Below are 18,694 nucleotides of genomic sequence, written 5' to 3'. Positions count from 1 at the left end.
ACATCCCAGTTTATTCACCTCCTGGCTTGGATTTACCACGGGGTGGGAGGGAAGTTTCCAGTTGAAGTGCCACAAAGCTCAGACATGTTTGGTGGACAAGAGTGTGTCACTAGAGCTGTGTGGTGTGTGCTTAACCTGTGATGCCCTGGGAGCTGCATCTGGAAAATAACTGGGTTTGTTTGGGTCTTTTCCCATATGCTGCACCATCATGTTAGAGATCTGGGGAAGTACTTAAGTGACATTCCTCACAATTTCTAAAGAAAACTCTATGAAATATTATTTTCATGGTTCACTGTAAGATTTTCAATTGCTGATTAGCCATAATAGCATTTGTTAACATTACAGGTTTGGCACAAAGCCCTCTGTTTTCCCTTATTTGAAAAGTGGCTGGGAAAATAAATAAAGATTAAACATTATTTTTTAATTGGGTCACTCTATGATGCTTATTTTTTCATAAACAATTTAAAAGTTTTTAATGATGTAGGTATATGTACTGTACTATAGAGGATGTATGATCTAACTGTAATAATGAGATTTTTATTTGGGGTTTTTTACTCTGAAGACAGCTAAGAAAAATCTCCGAGCTTCCCAAAACCACTCTTTCCAAAGAAACCACAATGTTACAGAGCCCTTTCATCATCCAGCATACAGTACTGTACACACAAAAATATACACTGTACTACTTTAAATTAATTCATATTTGCAGGAGACACAGTCTGTGTGAGTATGTGCAATTATGAAATGTAACTTTTTTTTCCTCTTGACATTTTTAGCTGCCTCACCCCTTTTATTTGAACACATACATATGGTGTGTGAGAGTGAGCAAGCTCTCTGTAAATGTTTGGAAGGAGCATCTGTCAGACAATAAAACTTACAAGAAAACATGTTTCTCATTTAAAGAGTATTCACTAGAACTATTTCAGGGTTGGAATCAGTTCATTTGTATAGCTTGGAGGCATTAATAAGAGCAAAGAACTGCAAAGGCACCAGAAAACTCAAACTGTTACTAAGAATCCAAGGTATTTTTAAAAAGCATTTTGTCTTTTTGGCATCTCTGTCTTCTGATAAGGAATCTGAACCAGCTGACAGACAGGAAACCTCTGCTAGTCCATCCAGAGGGATTGCAAACAAGAAGATGGCACGATTTTTGCAAACCTGGAAAGTCTAAAGATTGCAATAATTGTTGGACCGAAGGGACCCTCTTCAGGCATAAATAGCAAGACTCCTACTGTCTTCTCTTGCAGACCAACTCAGCTGCCAGCAAAAGCAGGTGCTCTCCCCCTACCAGTGCTCCAGAGGAATATTTAGTGAGTATTCAGAGATATTTTTACAAATTAATGTATTACTAGTGATTTACTTAAGATTGTATAGTTTTCTCAAAGGACAAAGACATTTAAAAATCAGTTTTAAGGCTGTTATTTTAAACAATTGGTGGAGTTCAACAGTCTGATGCAATTACTATGTTAATTTAAAAACAAAATTTGCACAACCTATGACAGTAACTGTAAAAAAAAAATACTGATTTTTTAAAACTGTGTAGTTTAAACAATCTAAAGGAATTACAATGTTTTGTATTCACATTATGACAGCAAAGTAATTTATATAAATATGAAATCTATTTGACTTTAAATGTTATGCTATAAAACAGCCTTTGTAGAACACAAATTTAAAATAAATCATTTCTTTTGGCAAAGTAACCTGCAATTTAATCTTTAGAAGAATAAATATACCACTAATGTTTTCCACAGAAACAGTTGCTACTCTAATTAAATCAAGATGTGACTCTAATCAGATTTCAAAAGAAAATCAGAAACAGATTTTTCTCTGAGGTAGTACTATGGACAAGGATAAGATATTTTTATTTTCATTTTCATTAGAAAAAATTGTCCCAGGTAAAGTTACAGGTTTGTAGTATATACCATGGAAATAACAAATCTGAAAGCATTATAGTAATGTTTTCAGAAGCATAGCAATTTTTAGTGTTCCAGATATCTGCTTTCTCTTTGGCTACAACTTATGCCACATTACATTTTATTAGGTAACTGCTATTAATTTTTGAGTTTAGAGTGACTAATATGGCTAACACTTTTTTTCTTTCTTTTCGTGTGGAAGGGAATGGAAAACCTGATGTTTGTCTACTGGTCCTGTAAAGTGATCTGGACAGTTCTTGTAACAATACTGGGCTATGCCAGCAGCCTGCCGGTGGGGGAGGATGCTCTTTGCACAGCAGAGGAACTTGCTAAGTACAGGATAATCTTCACAGGGAAATGGAGTCAGACTGCTTTCCCTAAGCAGTATCCACTCTACAGGCCCCCAGCACAGTGGTCATCCTTGCTAGGTAAGTGAAGTATGCACAGTACTAAGAGCAGATAAACCTCTTGACCTCTGTGGTCTCTTTTTCCTTAATAGTTATGTAAGATAAGTAATGAAAAAGGAAAAAAAAAAAAAAAAAGCCAAAGTTATTAACAATGAAATGCAGATATTGAAGTATCCACAATGTTCTCAAAAATCTCCAACTGTTTTCAATTGACTTCTGTTTTCAATTGGCTGCAGCTGAAAGAAGCAGTGATAAGCCAAATGTTTTAGTGTTCACTCAATTTTATACACATTTTTTTAACCTCAGAAATAAAACAGAGAAAATGAAGAAATAGGGACATTCTAAATCAGACTTTTATGTCATGCCATGTATTCACTCAAATAGGTGTTACTCATAGTTCTGACTACAGCATGTGGAAAAAAAATGAATATGCCAGCAATGGTGTACGTGATTTTGCTGAAAAGGGTGAAGCATGGGCATTAATGAAAGAAATAGAAGAAGCTGGAGAGAAAATTCAGAGTGTACACGGAATCTTCTCTGCTCCTGCAATTTCCAGTGGTACAGGACAAACCTCAACTGAATTAGAAGCGCATCCAAGACATCCCTTAGTAAGTAAATGTACATAGTAATTTCAAAAGTTTATTTTATGTTACCAACAACCAAAATTAAATATTTGAGTTCTCACTTGTAGAAACAACATCATGAAAAAAATTACTAAAAAGCATGTCAAATTGCAGGGAGCACTGTACAGCTTCTATGAAATAGAAGAGCAAAATGACATTATTTCAAAAACTTTGAGTGAAAATTACTAAAAGCAGGACTGGAGCATTCCAAAGCAAGTGATGCAATCCTGATGGATCATTTTGTTTCATTAGGTTTCATTCGTTGTACGAATTGTTCCCAGCCCTGACTGGTTTGTGGGCATTGACAGCCTAAATCTCTGTGAAGGAGACCACTGGATGGATGAAGTGTCAGTAGATCTATTCCCATATGATGCTGGAACTGACAGTGGATTCACATTTTCCTCCCCAAACTTTGCCACTATTCCACAGGACACAGTTACAGAGGTAGGTGCATGGACATAGTTTAGCACTTCATACTGAAACGTTTTGAGTCTTCCCTTCAAAAGATAACTCATCTAAAATAGTGAAACTGATTTCAGTATTTGAGAGAGCTGATGCTCTCTATATGTGGATTTATTACACAGCTGATAAACCTACTGCTTTTGTTTACATTCTGAATCTTTGAAATTTATTAGGTAAATGTAAATGGTTTATGAGAATTTGTCTTTACATTTTCTGGAAAAGCTGACAATTTTTGTAGATGATATTTAACAATCCTTAAAGTGCCAGGAAAATGAAAATACCAAAGTCCTGACATCAGCAAATGTGAATCTAACCAGGAAAATTCTTAGTAGTGAATACTGCTGTGAGGAGGAGTTTTCAGTTGAAAGCACTGCTGAAACCTGAAACTGCAACATTTGAGGGAAAGGACCTAAAGGAAAGCAGAGAACTTCACTGTGGTGACATGGCTTTCAATCTCTATTGCTTATTTCATCCTCTCTATGCCCCATACTTTGCTTTCGCCATTTAAGAGAGGTGGTAAATGAAGGATTTTGATTCAAATTGTTTGAATACTATAAGTATTCATTTAATCCTTTCTTAAAGGTGAGTTTTTCTAGCAACAAATGCTGTGCTGATGAGTAATGAAGAAAGGAAGAGAGAAGCATTTGGCCTCTAATATCCATATGACAGCTCCTGTAGCACACCTAATATTATTGTTTAATACTCATGTATTCTTCTTGTAATAACATCCAGTTCCTTCTGTCAAAACTTTTCACACATTACTGGACCTCCTACCACAGTCCTGTATCCAGTCAAGTACCCTGCATTAAAAATTCTGGGCTGACCAGCATAGTTATGTGAACTATGTGTTCATAGAAACTGGTTGTATGCAAATTGTGATTTACAAACACGATTTTACAGTTACCTTCTTAGTTTTTTTAATGTTCCCCTTTTTATTTCACAGATTACTTGTTCCTCTCCAAGTCACCCAGCAAACTCATTTTATTATCCCAAACTCAAAATTTTGCCACCAATTGCTCAAGTAACAATGGTGAAAATAAAGAAAAGCCAGCTAGGTCTTTCTGCACCTTTTATTAATCTTCCAGCTAAAAGCAATGAAATAATAGACACTGTCTCAGGTAAGTGATTAGTAGATGTTCTCAATTCTGTTATTTCCATTCACTCAGAAGTATGTGAAATCTGGCAGGTGATGTGGATGAAACAGGTGATCAGACAGAATATTCTGCTATCTGCATAGGAATAGTTCCAGACTCACAAATGGGAAATAAAACAAGCCAGTCAACATAAAAGAGAATTCCTGAAAGAATAAGTAGGGGATTGCATATTTCAGTTGTGGTTCAAAGGACTGGGCTATATCCAGAGTAAGAGCTACCCAAGCCTTTGTATCAGTGTAGCTCAGTGAATTTTATAAGAAACAAATGACACTCAATCAGAATCAGCATTCCCAAACTCTTTGCAAGTTTGACGTAAATATTCATCCTTAAGGTTTTACATGACAATGAATCCAAGAACCACTATTGCTGTCTCTTTCTGGGTCAGAGCTTGGCAGTTATGTGCAATAAAATTTATATAATTCGATTTATTTGGACATATTTTCAATAGAAACCTAAATCCTAAAATAAAATGAAAGTTCTCTCTCATTTTCATTTTCTCAAAAATGTTAGCTAATAATCTTGAATAGATAGGAAGACAGGCAAACTACTGACTCAAGTCAATCATAAGGGTGATTTTCAAATCTCTGAATTAAAATACATATATTGTTAGCAAAATATTTGCTCCAAGGGACCAATGTATTCCCAAAAGAGTTGCCATGTTCCAGAAGCTTCTCCAGACTGTCTGGAGATGGCACATCTCTAGCACTCTGCTGGTCACCTTACAACCACTAAAATACAGCTTATTCTCTGCTCAGTTCATGTGTTATTTGTAATTTAATAAATGTACTTATCAATTTATAGTGGTTTAATGTATTCCTATTAGTAAACAATACATATGCAAAGTGGGTGTTACACATCTCATTTACAGTTATATGTTCTTCCCAAAAGATTTGAAAGGAATATTTGGCACTATTCATGATATAAATTTAACACTGCCTTTAAACTATAGTATTTAAAATATAATCACAAATCCCACTTTCTTGTGTATGAACCAGTATATTAAACCAGTTTAAAAACTTATTCAATCAAAAGGGCAGATTTAATTACCAGAGGTCAAGCAGTGTCCCTCATTCCCTCTAGAGACATAAGAATGAGTGATGGCAGCAGAACTGGTGAGTTCCCTGTGATGCCAGAAATTTATACCAGGTGTCCCACATTTAGTGTGGCATTAAAGGATGGGCTTGTGCACACCTCTTTTACCCACAAATGCTGTAACAGGCAGTTTGGATGCCACTTCCTGTGACAAGCAGTATTTTAATTTTTATGATTTTTACTTTAGATGGAAGCATACATTATGGATAGCACTTCAGAGTTTCTAACTTCTTTTCCTGCACTCAATGAAAATTATATTGAAATGCTTTCAGCATTAGAAAGCTTCTAGTGACAGAATATCCTTATTGGCAAAGGGAAGAATAGTGTACACACCAAAAAATAGCAAGATGATTTAATGATAAAAAATGGGACTTTATTTCTGAAGCAAATTGGAACAAAAGTAAAATGGAGTTTGATATGAACAACTCTAGGAACAATAGCTGCCTGCAAAGAAATATAAATATACCTAAATATACCAGAGAAAAAGCTTTAATCTCAGTGTTTTAGTTAGTCATGAAAAGGAAAATTAGTTATAAAAATTGACAGTAATGTTTTTAATTCAATCTTTTGAGTACAATCATTTTAAGCATAATTTTCTTTTAAGGAATTCTGTATTTTTATTCAAGACATAATATGCTTCAGAACTGATATAATACCTCAGACAGGCTCTAGACTGCAATAACAATAACACCAATAAGTTTAGGAGCTGAAACCAGATTTTTTTTTAAATTTATGAGACAACACTGATTTGATGGATATCACATGTATTTTGCATCAGAAAGGATGCTGTTTGATGATCATTCCTTAATGCTTTTCCAGCTGTGTATTTGACTTAAGTACAACTTGATGTAAAGTGCACTCTTTGCTGTGTGTGTTGCAGAAACACCCCTGGACTGTGAGGTTTCACAATGGTCCTCCTGGGGGCTCTGCAGAGGGGTCTGCAGAGAAACAGGGACCAAGATCAGAACTCGTTTTGTACTTCTTCAGCCTGCCAATAATGGAATGCCTTGTCCAAACCTGGATGAAGAAACAGGATGTGAACCAGAAAATTGTGTCTGAAATAAAGAAAAGATAATAATTAAGATAATTTAAAAGTAGGATAAGTTTAAATCTAAACTACATGTCAATCAATGTTCTTTATCATTTGGATACGCTGCACTATTTTGCTGAAAAGCTGCATTAGAGTGGGTTTGAAAGTTATTATTTAATATCAAGATTTTGGGGGGTTAAATTCCTAAGATTTAGTAGGACGACAGTACTGGATAATTTAAAGAACAAAAACCCCCAAATAAATCCTTCCTCCAAATACACTGTAAGTTCTTGGAGTACCCTCTAGTGGCAGAAAAGAAGCAATTTGGAAAGATCGTACTTCACATTTTTACTTCACAGTAAAAATCTTTCAATCACGAAGTCTAAACTAATAACCTCCTTAAATATTGTAATTTGTTTATCTACACCTATTTATACCTAGAAAATAGTTTTTCCTTCTAAATTATGTTTTTATAATTTATTGGCATTTTTGTCATCTTTCTAACCTTGCTTAATGTGCATTTCCTCAGAAACTACTTACAAAAGTCAGAGTGACCAGATGTTTGCAGTGTGGTTAAGACAATAATGGAACTGAGTAAACTTGTCTTGAGACTTTTGAATATATGAAAATGTCTTTTTATTTTTCTTTCTCAAAAGTGAGAAGAATAACTGCCATGAGGACATTCAGCCAACAAAATTACTAGGAAAAAATCTGAAGTGTGGATAGTAGTAGAAAACATCTGAGCTGAATTAAAAGTGTTAGCTGAGATTCAAAAGCTGATTGTTGGTGTGTGTCCCTCATTAGACAACTTTAATCTCAAAGTTAACACTGTTGAGCATAACATAAATTATATAATTAACCTTATATATGCAGTAAATGTGTCCATGTTTCTTTATATGTGTTTGCTGCTATTTGTGTATATATTACCTAAAATTGAGGTATGCACAACTCTAACAAAACACATGTCAGAAACTGTTCCTGACTGCAAGTTTTAATGCTCAAATAACTTATAAAATGAATGCAACATCTGCCTTATGAAGAGCTGTGACTACCAACTAGGAAAAGAATTTTGGAATAATACTTATTCAATAAAATAAGTTTTAAGTCAGCTCACAAAACTTTTACAGCATACTGCAATTTTACAAATATACAGCACAGGTACTGAACAGGAGAGTTGATTTGAATAGGTTCCTTCTGGAATATACCAAATACAAGATGATTTCTCTTGTCCTTAAAGGAGCACACTGTATTCTCCATAGGGTTAAATATTTCTCTGTATTTTTTTTTTTTTCCAGGAGAGATATCTTGTAAAGATACAAATAAATTTGAAACTTTATCAGACGAAACTTCACTGGTCCTGCAAATGATAAATACACAATTGTTAGAACTAAGTGTAGGAATTTCTGCTCTTCTCTCATTCTTCAGATTCCCACTGTTTGTTCAAAATTGTTCACTTACACAAGTTGTTCAATCACAAAATTGCACACTTGCTATTTTTTAAGTTCCCTCTATTTCCACTCTATAATGGGAGTAGTGTTACTACACTATTCTGTGTTTAGTTAAAGGTTAGTATTTTTCTTTCTTCTTTTTATTAGTTGTAACCATTCTATGTTTTCTGTTACACTTATTTACTACCTGTTTACACATTTATCATCATATCAGAAAACATAAGCATATATTGTAGTATATATTTAAATATTCTCAGAGGGTAGGAGTTTATTTCAAATTGATCGTCAAGAGACAAATTAAGCTCAATAAAGTTTTTGGGCAGATATCAGATGCAATTCTAAATTATGCCTTAGGAAAAACAAGCTCAAAACCTACAAGGTATCCCTTGAGGTACTTTCCTGGAAATTCTCTAAACACTACGGTTTTTCTTCTTCACATGCCCAGAATAAATACAGGCCCAGACCCAGTAAAAGAATACCTGCATTTGTATTAACACACATGCCATGAACCTGGGATTTCACTCCTACAGGATTTAATTTGAGTGGAGGATTCCCAGTGTTTGCTCAAACTCCTGGAGACCAAAGTTTTCCAAAGTACACTGAAGGAGAAAGGATGAGATAAGGACAAGGAGTAGAAAGAGAATATGTAACCAGCACACCTCAGAAAACTCCAGTCAGTGATACATAAATTTACTATTTTAGGGTGTTTACATACATGAATATTCACTGCATCTTCCTTCAAGAACAGAAGCTTCCTATGCAGCCAGTTACCAGGATATGGGGATTTTTGTAAGCTGTAAATTCAGGAGACCACGGTAAATATATTCTTTAAGGATGCCCCTGTGCATTGCTTGGCCATAAATATAATTCCAGGTATTCCCTTTGGAAACCACAGGGATGGAGCCATTACTTGGCAAGACTGTGGATTCAGTGAATGAAATGCATTCTAGTGATGGAGCACATTTCTGATAGCATTTATCTATTAAACTGATTCATGAGGAACATTATCCCTACACAGATATTGCTAGGACTTCGTAGCTTCAGCAGCCTTGGAATTCCCTTAAAGATTTTGGGACCAGGAAGAAACACAGAGAAGCTCTTCCTTCCTTTTTCCTTGTATCTCATGTTACAGATGGTTGGCAACCAAGATGCTGAGGTCCAAAATACATGAGATTTAAGGAAGGAAATAGGCAAATTAATTTCTGGGTTAAGCTAATCTCAGAAAGCACTTTGGAAAGAAGCTTGAAATGGATTTGTAAAGACAATTCTTTTCAAGAATATCTCACAGAAAAAATCAGCTTTGATGCCTTGGCAGATGTTCTTGCAGAATGAAAGATGTGGTTAATGTTAAAATGTAACAACAAAAAAGTCACCACAGAATTAAACTGTGGTCCTACAAAAATAAGCAACACGAAATTAAATTCCTATAATGGAATAAGTGTGAAAACAAAATATCTGAGACTATCTGATGCTATTTAAGGCAAAAAGCTTCATTTCATTATATTCCCAGTCCCATTTAATTGAAGTACATTGGGAATAACTGATCTGTCATGAATGATCCAACATAATAAAGTAACTCAGACTATTCCATGACAATATTTAACACTTCCAAGAAATAAATCTAACACTCAATACAGCAATTCTGGTATCAGCCAGATGTTGTTCAATGGGATTTTTGCAGTATGCAGAAGTTCTGTCTGTGACAATTTACAGAACTTTGAATGCCTGAGACAAATTACAGCATTTTTACAGAATGCCTGAGACAAATTTACAGAACTCTGAATGCCTGAGACAAAAGAAAGCTCTCAGTATGCTGCACAACAACCTGATTACTTGGAGACTAAATTATTTTTGTTTGCTTGAAGTCCAGCAGCCCTACTGGACTGCTGGACTTCAAGCAAATAAAAATAAGTACAGAAAGTACAGAAGTTTAGCCAGCATTCACCAGCCAAAAGTACAGAAGAAATGTGTCCCTTCCAATGGGTGTGGGCAGAGTCAAGGATTAAGTGGTGTCACCTTGTATATCTTGTGTTCTACCACTGGAACTCAGAACTTCAGAAGCCACAAGTACTCAACAAAAAGCTAAAAAGATGATAGGTCAAGTAGCTCACAGCCTACAGACAAACCAATATTTCCTGCAGGTATGAGTATGGCATGGGAATTTATGCAGGTGCATGACAGTCAACATCACCTGTGGCAGAGGGGCAAAAGTCCAATATTATGAGATGAGATCCTGTATAATCAAAAATTATTTCTGATGCATAAGTGCTGAAGTAGTAAAGGAGTCCTAACATCCCCCCTGACATTCCTAAGGATTCAACAGCCATGAGATGCAATTTTTATCCCTCTATCCATATGGGGTCAAAGCAGTAATGTGTAAGGAATCAGTTCTCTTTGCCTGAGAACCTTTCAATATGGGGATGCTGATGGGTGATTTTTGGAGGTGAACTAATACTTGTGCTAAAACTTCCATGAAGATACTGCATGCTGTGAAATGGAGTGAACCCAGGATGGTCCTAAACCTGTGCCAGTGCTACACAGACATTCCTTTATTGAGACAACTTCATAGATGGCAGGTGCAGTGAAGGGTAATAAACATGAATCACTCTTCCTTTTGCAGATGTGAAATAATCCAGTAGGAGTTTACCCCAAAATTTTTATTTAGGTTACAGATATTGAAGATGAAGGGTTGTGCACCCTTCTTCCTTGACACAAGAAAAATATGTGCTCTTGTGCAATTGGGATAACATCAATTTTACGAGGAAAGATGGGTCCTCCTGACTGGAAATTATTCCAGAGGTGGGTCCTCCCTGCTGGAAATGACCATTCAGACCCACCTTTCAGCCAGAGTGATCTCCACTTATCGGACAAGGAACGTTTAAGTGATAAATGAGTTTGCCATCAGACATACACATTGGTCAATATTAGTACAAAGAATAAAAATAAGAACCTCAATGACTGTTTGATTTACACCATAACTTTCTTCAGAGAAGGTATTAGGAAGTATCTAAGAAATAGTCATTCCTATATTAAAAATCTTATTCTGAAAATGTTCATGTTGTTATTTTCCCCTGCAATAACATTTTCACTGATGTTATTTGATTATTTAATGGATTATTTGATTATTCAAGTTCTTTCAACTTCTTTAGAGTTCTCTTATGTAGTGCCAGTCGGTTTTAATCAGGTGCCTACATTTGTACAATGATTTAGGATGGAAATTAAAAGTTTGCTTAATAAAAGAGGAGTGAAGCTCTGGAATAATCAGCCAGAATTGATGGGAAATAATAACTTCATTTAAGTGGAAAACGAGCAGTTTATGGAAAGAGGTAGCCAATGCAGTTGCCTACAGTAATCTAGGGAACTGATCTCAAGCACCTGAGAGGCCCTTTCAGCTTCATGCTCTTCTAAATATATAAAATAAATTTTAATCTAGATGCTGGGAAAGAAGAAAGAATTTTAAAGGTGTCTTTTCTGTGTTATCTCATTCTCCAGAACATGCTGTAGTTATTTATAAATGTGTAACCACCAGCTGCCTTTTCTCACAGTTTTTTTTCCTCTCAAAAATACTCTGATAAGCAGCAAACAAGGAACAACCACAGGACTACAGGCATTTGTATGTAACTATCTTCAAAAGCAGTACAGCAGGGATATATAAAAAACATGAAAAGCAAATTAATAGGATTTCTTATGAACTTCTGGATTTCTTTTTCACTTGCTTTGTATTTTCACATTGGAGAAAGAGAAGAGAAATGCATAATTGAAGATATTCCCAGTGACACCCTGGTAGTCGGTAGGTACCTGTCAATGCTTTATGATGATCTAACCCAGGCAGTAACAAAGATAACTGGAAATGTAACAGCAATTTCTGTGACTGATGAATATGGTAAAAAACCAGAAAAGGGCACTCTGAAAAGAACTCCCTGCAGCAGGGATTAGGTTTAAAGTCCTCAAACATTGTGTGTATACATCACACAAAGAAAAGCAGGTTTTCAGAGTGCTTTACTGACTAAACAGAGAAAAAGAATGTTTTTTAATTCTACAGCTGTGGAATTGCTGCTTCCATGTGTGCTTCTGCATGTTCTGACTGATGTACTCATTCATATCAGGATTTCTGTAACATGGTTTTCCCATATGAATGGGAAAGTTACTTTTTGGATAAGTGCTGGTCTGAAAAGAGACAATTCACGATGCACTGAAGTTTCATTTCTCCTCTGATACAAGAAGCACATTAAATTAATTGACAAGACTGTAAATGTAAGATTTCAAGGGGATAGTAAAAAAATAATACAAATGAATCTTTTTTTTTTAAATAATATGATAAGAGTGAAAGACAATCCATAAAATGTAATTTGAGTACAGCACATTATGCTTTTGGACGTCTCAGTGTGCCTTCTAGAGGCTAATCTTCCCAGAGCATTAGGAGTAATTAGAAAGTTTTTCTTGTTAATTAACCCTTTTTTGTAGTACTTTAGAACATTTTCTACTGTAGTAAAAATTTATTGCATTTCACTCTGTTATGAAGTACCCCTGAACAATATTAATCATAAACACATTAAATACATACATACATTTTTCCTGAAAAAGCATCAAAGATGTTTAATGTTAAGCTCTGTTTTACTTAACAGATTTATCTCTGTTTTTATTCAGGGAATCACAAAGTACAACGCTGGGATTTACATATGCGTGACTTTCTTGATTCTGCTCCTGGTTTGGGAATGTTTGTGACTGTCACAAGCCCTACTAGTGAGGTAAAAATGCTTTATGAAAATTTCTCTACAATTTATGACTTGACTTCTGGCACTGGCAGGCAGCACTATCTAAAAATAAAAGACACTTCTGAGGAAGAAGTAAATCTACAATCTACCAGCTAGTTCAGCATTCAGCTGAAAGATAAAAGTAAAAATAATTACAATAGTTGATAAATATGTGTAAGGACAATTTTTGAATTACTACCAGATCTGGGAAACAGTGTCAATAAGAAGAATTAGTGACATCTGAGAAAACAAGTTAAATGAAAAATAAAACCCCAAAATTGTTTAATGAAGTAAGCTGGTACAGAATCCACTTGAGCAGCAGGAAGGTGTGCTGATGACAAACAAAACCCAAAGTCAAGGTCACCAAGGCTGCTCTAGCCCTCATGCAGAGCAGCTGCCTGAAGTGTGAGCTTTTTCAGCAGTGGACAACTTATTTCCCTGCCTAGGCAAGGTGTCAGCTTTCAGACTTTGAATGCTTTAGAGAGTATTGGCTTTTGTACATTGCAAAATTCTGTATTATTTTCATGTTCACTGTGAGGTAAAATGTTTCGTTTTCTTTAAATGAGTTCTGAAATTTGGATGAATTTAATGATGTCAGCAGCTTAACTGATTCCTTTTTGCATTCAATTCACAGTCCTTTTTTTAAATTTATTTATTGGTAGTTATAAGTTACAAACCCAATGCATATATCTAAATTGCAGGTACTGTTGTCAAAACTGTATGGGCCACAAGGGACCTTTACATTTACATCCTTCATCTCTGGGGAGCATATCATCTGTTTCCAGTCTAACTCCACAAGATTTGCAGTGATTGCAGGAAGTAAACTGGTAGGTGTATTTCCTAAACAGTCTTTGTTGTAACAGTATAAATCATTACCAATAGCTGGATTAGAAGCTGGTCTAACTTCTACCAGATAATTCAACGTTTTTTAGAGATTAAGGAAAGCAAACATAGAATTATGCAGATAAAAAGACAAAAAGACTCTTCTCATATTTAAAAAGTCAGCATTCAAGAGGCAGGACTAAGGATAGAGAGATTTAATGTTTGTAATGTGCTTTGAATGCTAAAGATTCTGATCATTAAGAACAACTAATTTGGACCAAAAAGACAAATATGTAAGATTGACTAACACAATCATTTGACATAAAGATATTTCATGTATTCACTAACTTAGATTGGATGGCCAATGAAAATGTGACATTTTAGTTTTTGAAAGATATTCAAATGAAGAATATGTCAGCATATTTGTTATTGTCTACTCCCAGAAAAGTTGGTTTTAATGCAGATTTGTGGGGGAAAAAAAGACATCAGAGGTGATAGCATGGCTCTAAAAATTTTTTTCTTGCAGAAAAATAAAATTTATAAATACTGTTTTGAAATTTTATCAATTTGCTGCTTCCCAAAACCAGGGGAGAATTACTCTCTAGAACAGTTTGGGGCTTTTTCTCTTCAGCTGACAGCAAAAGTGTTAAATAACCAGTTAAATAACCAAATATCATCTTCTAAATGAGTTAAGGTAAGCTAAATCTCATCCTAGCTGTGCACTTCAGAAACATGTAGATAACACAGAAATAACAATACTGGAGTAGGATTATTACACTGGAATAACAAGATGTTCTTACAGACCGATTTATAGAAATTAATGGAAATTTAATCATATACATTGCAAAAGCAATTAGCTCTAATCATCAAAAAATTGTGAGAGAGAGTTAGGGGGATAAAGCTTTGGTTGGTCACAGTTAACTATGCACCATGAATGTGATTCTGAGGATGTGCAGGTATTTTATCTGGAGTAAATGGGGGTGTATTAGCATTATTTTACATGATACATGCACCATGTAGACTTCTGACCATCCTATATAAAAGATACCAAGAGATGCAGGGAAGGAGAACACTAATATCACAATTATTAAATAATGTTTGTTTGTAAACACAGAGATAAAAAAGGAACATACTGTCCTTTTTAATTATATCTGGAGGAAAAAAGGTCACAAAAGGAAAAACATTCTTTAGTGAAGATAAATCTTTAACTGTTCTTTGTAAGAATTATATGGTTATCCGAACTCTTTCAAACAAAAGTAAAGAAATCAATGGACCACAAGGTTGTGAGATGGATTTCTACCTTCTTTCAAGACAACTGAAAGAAAATACACTCTTCATTTATGGCTGATCTCTGAGCAGACCTAACTTCTATTATGGTAATATCAGTTTCTAGGGTTTTGAAGATTATTTGTTTGGCTAAAACCTTTTTATTTTCTCTTAGGCATTAACTGGCTTCTAGGAGAAGTTTCCCCCACTAGTTTTAGTAGAATTTTTCATGCATGCCAAAATAAGTTGCATAACATTGCAAATTCCATTCTTCTCTCTTCTTTCCATGGTACTATTGCTTGGCTGGCTTGAGGCATTTTTGCTATACATCATACAACAGCCTGAAGGATATTAGGAGACATTCCAACTTGGATAAATAATGTGAAGAAAACAGTTATGTGAGGGAACCTAGAACTGTATTTGTAAAAAGACTCCAACAGTACTATTAAAAATAGTAATTTCTGCAATATCAGGATGAACAGGATGAAATGTGAAATATAATGAGCAGTCTTTTTTTTTTTAAACTACTTTGGACAAAGGCAACATTTAATGGTGGTTGAATCAAAACTAGCATAAAATAGTGCCCGAAAATTAGTAAAGATTGTAAATTTGTATAACTAATTTAAAAATAAAATTAAGAAACACTTCAAATTTTCCACCTGACTCCAAATTTAGGAGGAATTCTAATTTTTATAAGCAATTAAAACTATTTTCCTGCAATGATCTTAAGGGGAAATTTTCCATTGTTTAATTTTTATTCTAAGGAACTTTGAAAAAACAGAAGATACATTAATGAGAACATTTTTTTCTTTTTGCAGCGCATCCATTTGGACATCAGAGTTGGAGAACATTTTTTGGATGAATCCGGTATTCAAGCCAAAGACAAAGTGAATGAAGTTAATATCAGACTAGAGAATCTAATTGAGCAAATTCATCATGTAACCAGAGAACAAGAGTATGAAAGAGTATGTATGTCCCCTAATGTAAATGTTAAAAAATACTGTACATTGGCTTATTGATTTATGAAGTATTATGAGGTTTATTATCCAATTGCAGGGCTGTTTTTAACTAACTCATAAAAATCTATAGATATTTAACCAAAATAGTCTCCATTACCTTGCAAAATATTTTTAAGTGGTTACATAAGACTATTAATCACTGTGGGCTCATGCTTGCAGCAGCAGGTGTTATTTTCTAGCAGCAGGTGTTATTTTAAAGCAGGATTTTCCAAGCAGAGTTTTCTTGGTCAGACTCAGCCACAGCAGCCGAGCTTTTGGTAGGTACCATTGTGGGTGATGCTGTTATTTCCACACTGCCCTGGGCACACAAACTCCATTGAGTGGGAAGGAAATGACTGAGTGTGTATTTATATATCCCCATGAAGTGTACATTTATGTATCCCTTCTTCAAAAAAGTGTACACCCAGTCACTTTTCCATATGCACACAGATAGACTGAGAAATGTATCCACTCGTTACCCAGTTTGAAATGGATCAACTTGTTACCCAAAACCAGAAATTTGGCTGCAAAAGGGCTCTTGACAGCAAATTATATAAACCTAAACAGGTTAAAATCTGTACTGATGGAACATGTTTAGCACAATGCATCTTCTGTGAACAGGGGAAGCTCTGTTTACCTTCCTGCTTCAGGATGCAGTGTGCCTGCTTCTCAGTTTTGATTTGTGCAATATCCACCATACAGATAAGTACAAACCTTCATTTTTATCCACATGGAAAAATGTTTTTGTTCACCACTATGCAGAAGAGGGATGCCTTTCTGGTTACCATGAAACACAGATGGCAAAAGGTAATAATTATGCTTTTCCTTTATTCTCTAGGAGCGTGAAGAAAAATTTCGGAAAACAAGCGAAGAAACCAACAGCAATATTTTGTGGTGGGCTATAGTACAAACACTAATCCTCATCTCTGTTGGAATCTGGCAAATCAAATCTCTCAGAGATTTCTTCATATCTAAGAAGCTTGTTTAAGTTCTATAAAGTCAATGCACAGATTCAAAAATTGCTCACCATGTAACACTGAACATCCAAAGAAAAAGAAACCCTGCACCTATGAGAAAATTGCTTGTGTAGAACTCTCAACCTTCTCTCATCTTCTGCTCTAACTCTGGTTTCTCCAGCAAGGTCACAATGTCTGGCATCCCCTCACATTTTGCTCCTTGAATCCCATCTTTTGTCATTTTCTTTCCCCATCTATGGATGTAAAGCTAAATATAGAAGAGTCAGTGACTAAGGCAGAATTTAAGTTCAGTATTTAATGAAGGATATTTAATTTAGGTTAAATCTAAAAGAAAGTTTCCTAAGATTTTAAATTACTCTGCTTGCTGAGTAATCTTATTTGGCACTACCATGAACAGTTCAGCACTTCAGACTGACTAGGATTCAGATAGTAAACAGAGAAATAATTACATCCCTGTGGTGCTTAATTGGGTGAGAGTGTCTTGAACTCAATCTATATGTGTGTGTAACACCTAAATATAATTGTGAATGCTTTCTTGTAAAATATTCAGAGTTTGAACCGATCAGTGGTGGCAGCAATTATCATAGAAGAGAGAGACCCAGACAAGCAATTTGGAATTATACTTACTTTTTCTTCCAGAAAAGCCCTTAACATTAGGTTATGGAATTGATGATGATCAGATGCCTCCCACAGTTGTTTACATAAATTACAGTCTTTATGAAATATGCCAAAGAAACCCAAATTATTGGGTTTCTTGGTAAACAATGCCAATTTTATTTTAATTCATTCCTGCACTAAATGTTTCTGTGTTGAGAATTTTTATAATTTTAATTATTTAGCAACTTTATTATGACTGCCTATAGCAATTACCATTTCTTGACTTAATTTTCCATTACTTATTGCAGCTTGGTTGCATATACCTTTATGCCCTAATTTAGCTAGTTTATGTACAAATAGCAGTGTAACTACAGTATCATACAATGACAAGTCAAAGGCTGTGGTTAAAATTCCAGATAATTAGTTTGACAAAGCAGCAGTAGTAGAAGGAGTTGGAGGTGAGTACATACAAAGACATGGAAGTTTCTAGAGCACTGTGATAGCAGAATATTGTGGTTTGTTTTCCTACTCATCTTTTCAGACCCTTTGCTGGTTTAAAAGGTAGTGAAAGGTGAAATATCTGTAGACCAGTTACTGTTCTAAAGGCACGGCTTTCTTTCTTTTTTCTATCTTCCCACCTGTTGTTTTCTTTAGCAAGGAAATAACATTTTCCTTTAAGTCTACTTATATTTCCAGCATGGGAGTTAAAAGACAGCTGGTAGTATGTGAAAATCAATAAAATTGATATAAAGTAGAGACAAAAAGCAATGTTCCAGGGACCAAATCAATCCAAATAAAATCTCATAAAACTACTCACTGCATTGTGCCCTATATTTAAAAATTTGGATACTTCAGAGGTGCCACTTGGAATGACCAGTAAGTAAGTGTTATTAAATTAACTTCTCTAGAGCACTCACTCACAACATGTCTTGTAATAACATCTCTGGTGGTGGGTAAGAAGGAAATATGTGTTAAAACCATATGGTATATGAAATCCAAGAAGAAAGTAATAAAGTGTTGTGACAAGGTTGTGGTTCAGACTTTAGCTGATATTTAGTGTAAGGCTCCTAACCACATCCCAGTGACAAACATAACTCATTTCACTTACAATACACTCCAGCTGGTAATCCAGGACAAGCAACATTTCAGAATTC

At 35.0% G+C, this 18,694-nt stretch overlaps 2 protein-coding genes across 2 annotated transcripts; both read left to right on the top strand.

The window, feature by feature from the left end:
- The first annotated feature begins 716 nt into the window (after positions 1-716).
- On the top strand, positions 717-8,024 carry SPON2 (spondin 2). Its single transcript, XM_071447344.1, has 6 exons — positions 717-1,307; positions 2,113-2,338; positions 2,702-2,925; positions 3,193-3,384; positions 4,346-4,520; positions 6,529-8,024. The coding sequence occupies exons 2-6, from the start codon at positions 2,116-2,118 to the stop codon at positions 6,705-6,707; spliced, it is 993 nt and encodes a 330-aa protein (XP_071303445.1). The 5' UTR covers positions 717-1,307; positions 2,113-2,115; the 3' UTR covers positions 6,708-8,024.
- Positions 8,025-9,938: 1,914 nt separating this feature from the next.
- On the top strand, positions 9,939-18,358 carry LOC139599776 (transmembrane emp24 domain-containing protein 11-like). The gene is made up of 5 exons (XM_071447372.1): positions 9,939-11,916; positions 12,774-12,874; positions 13,582-13,707; positions 15,787-15,933; positions 16,805-18,358. The coding sequence occupies exons 1-5, from the start codon at positions 11,787-11,789 to the stop codon at positions 16,952-16,954; spliced, it is 654 nt and encodes a 217-aa protein (XP_071303473.1). The 5' UTR covers positions 9,939-11,786; the 3' UTR covers positions 16,955-18,358.
- The last annotated feature ends 336 nt before the right edge of the window (positions 18,359-18,694 follow it).

This window comes from Agelaius tricolor, unplaced genomic scaffold, assembly GCF_023055355.1.
Source record: "Agelaius tricolor isolate 1412-34295 unplaced genomic scaffold, bAgeTri1.0.p SCAF_24, whole genome shotgun sequence".
Lineage (NCBI taxonomy): Eukaryota > Metazoa > Chordata > Aves > Passeriformes > Icteridae > Agelaius > Agelaius tricolor.
Note: the sequence above shows the minus strand (reverse complement) of the source record. Positions and strands in the feature narration are given on the sequence as shown.

Excerpts from the sequence above, each read along its gene's own strand:
- LOC139599776 (XM_071447372.1), top strand. The coding sequence starts at position 11,787 with ATGAAAAGCAAATTAATAGGATTTCTTATGAACTTCTGGATTTCTTTT. Across the intron at positions 13,708-15,786 it reads TGATTGCAGGAAGTAAACTG|CGCATCCATTTGGACATCAG; the intron begins GTAGGTGTATTT and ends TTCTTTTTGCAG. Across the intron at positions 15,934-16,804 it reads GAGAACAAGAGTATGAAAGA|GAGCGTGAAGAAAAATTTCG; the intron begins GTATGTATGTCC and ends TTTATTCTCTAG.
- SPON2 (XM_071447344.1), top strand. The coding sequence starts at position 2,116 with ATGGAAAACCTGATGTTTGTCTACTGGTCCTGTAAAGTGATCTGGACA. Across the intron at positions 2,339-2,701 it reads ACAGTGGTCATCCTTGCTAG|GTGTTACTCATAGTTCTGAC; the intron begins GTAAGTGAAGTA and ends TCACTCAAATAG. Across the intron at positions 4,521-6,528 it reads AATAATAGACACTGTCTCAG|AAACACCCCTGGACTGTGAG; the intron begins GTAAGTGATTAG and ends TGTGTGTTGCAG.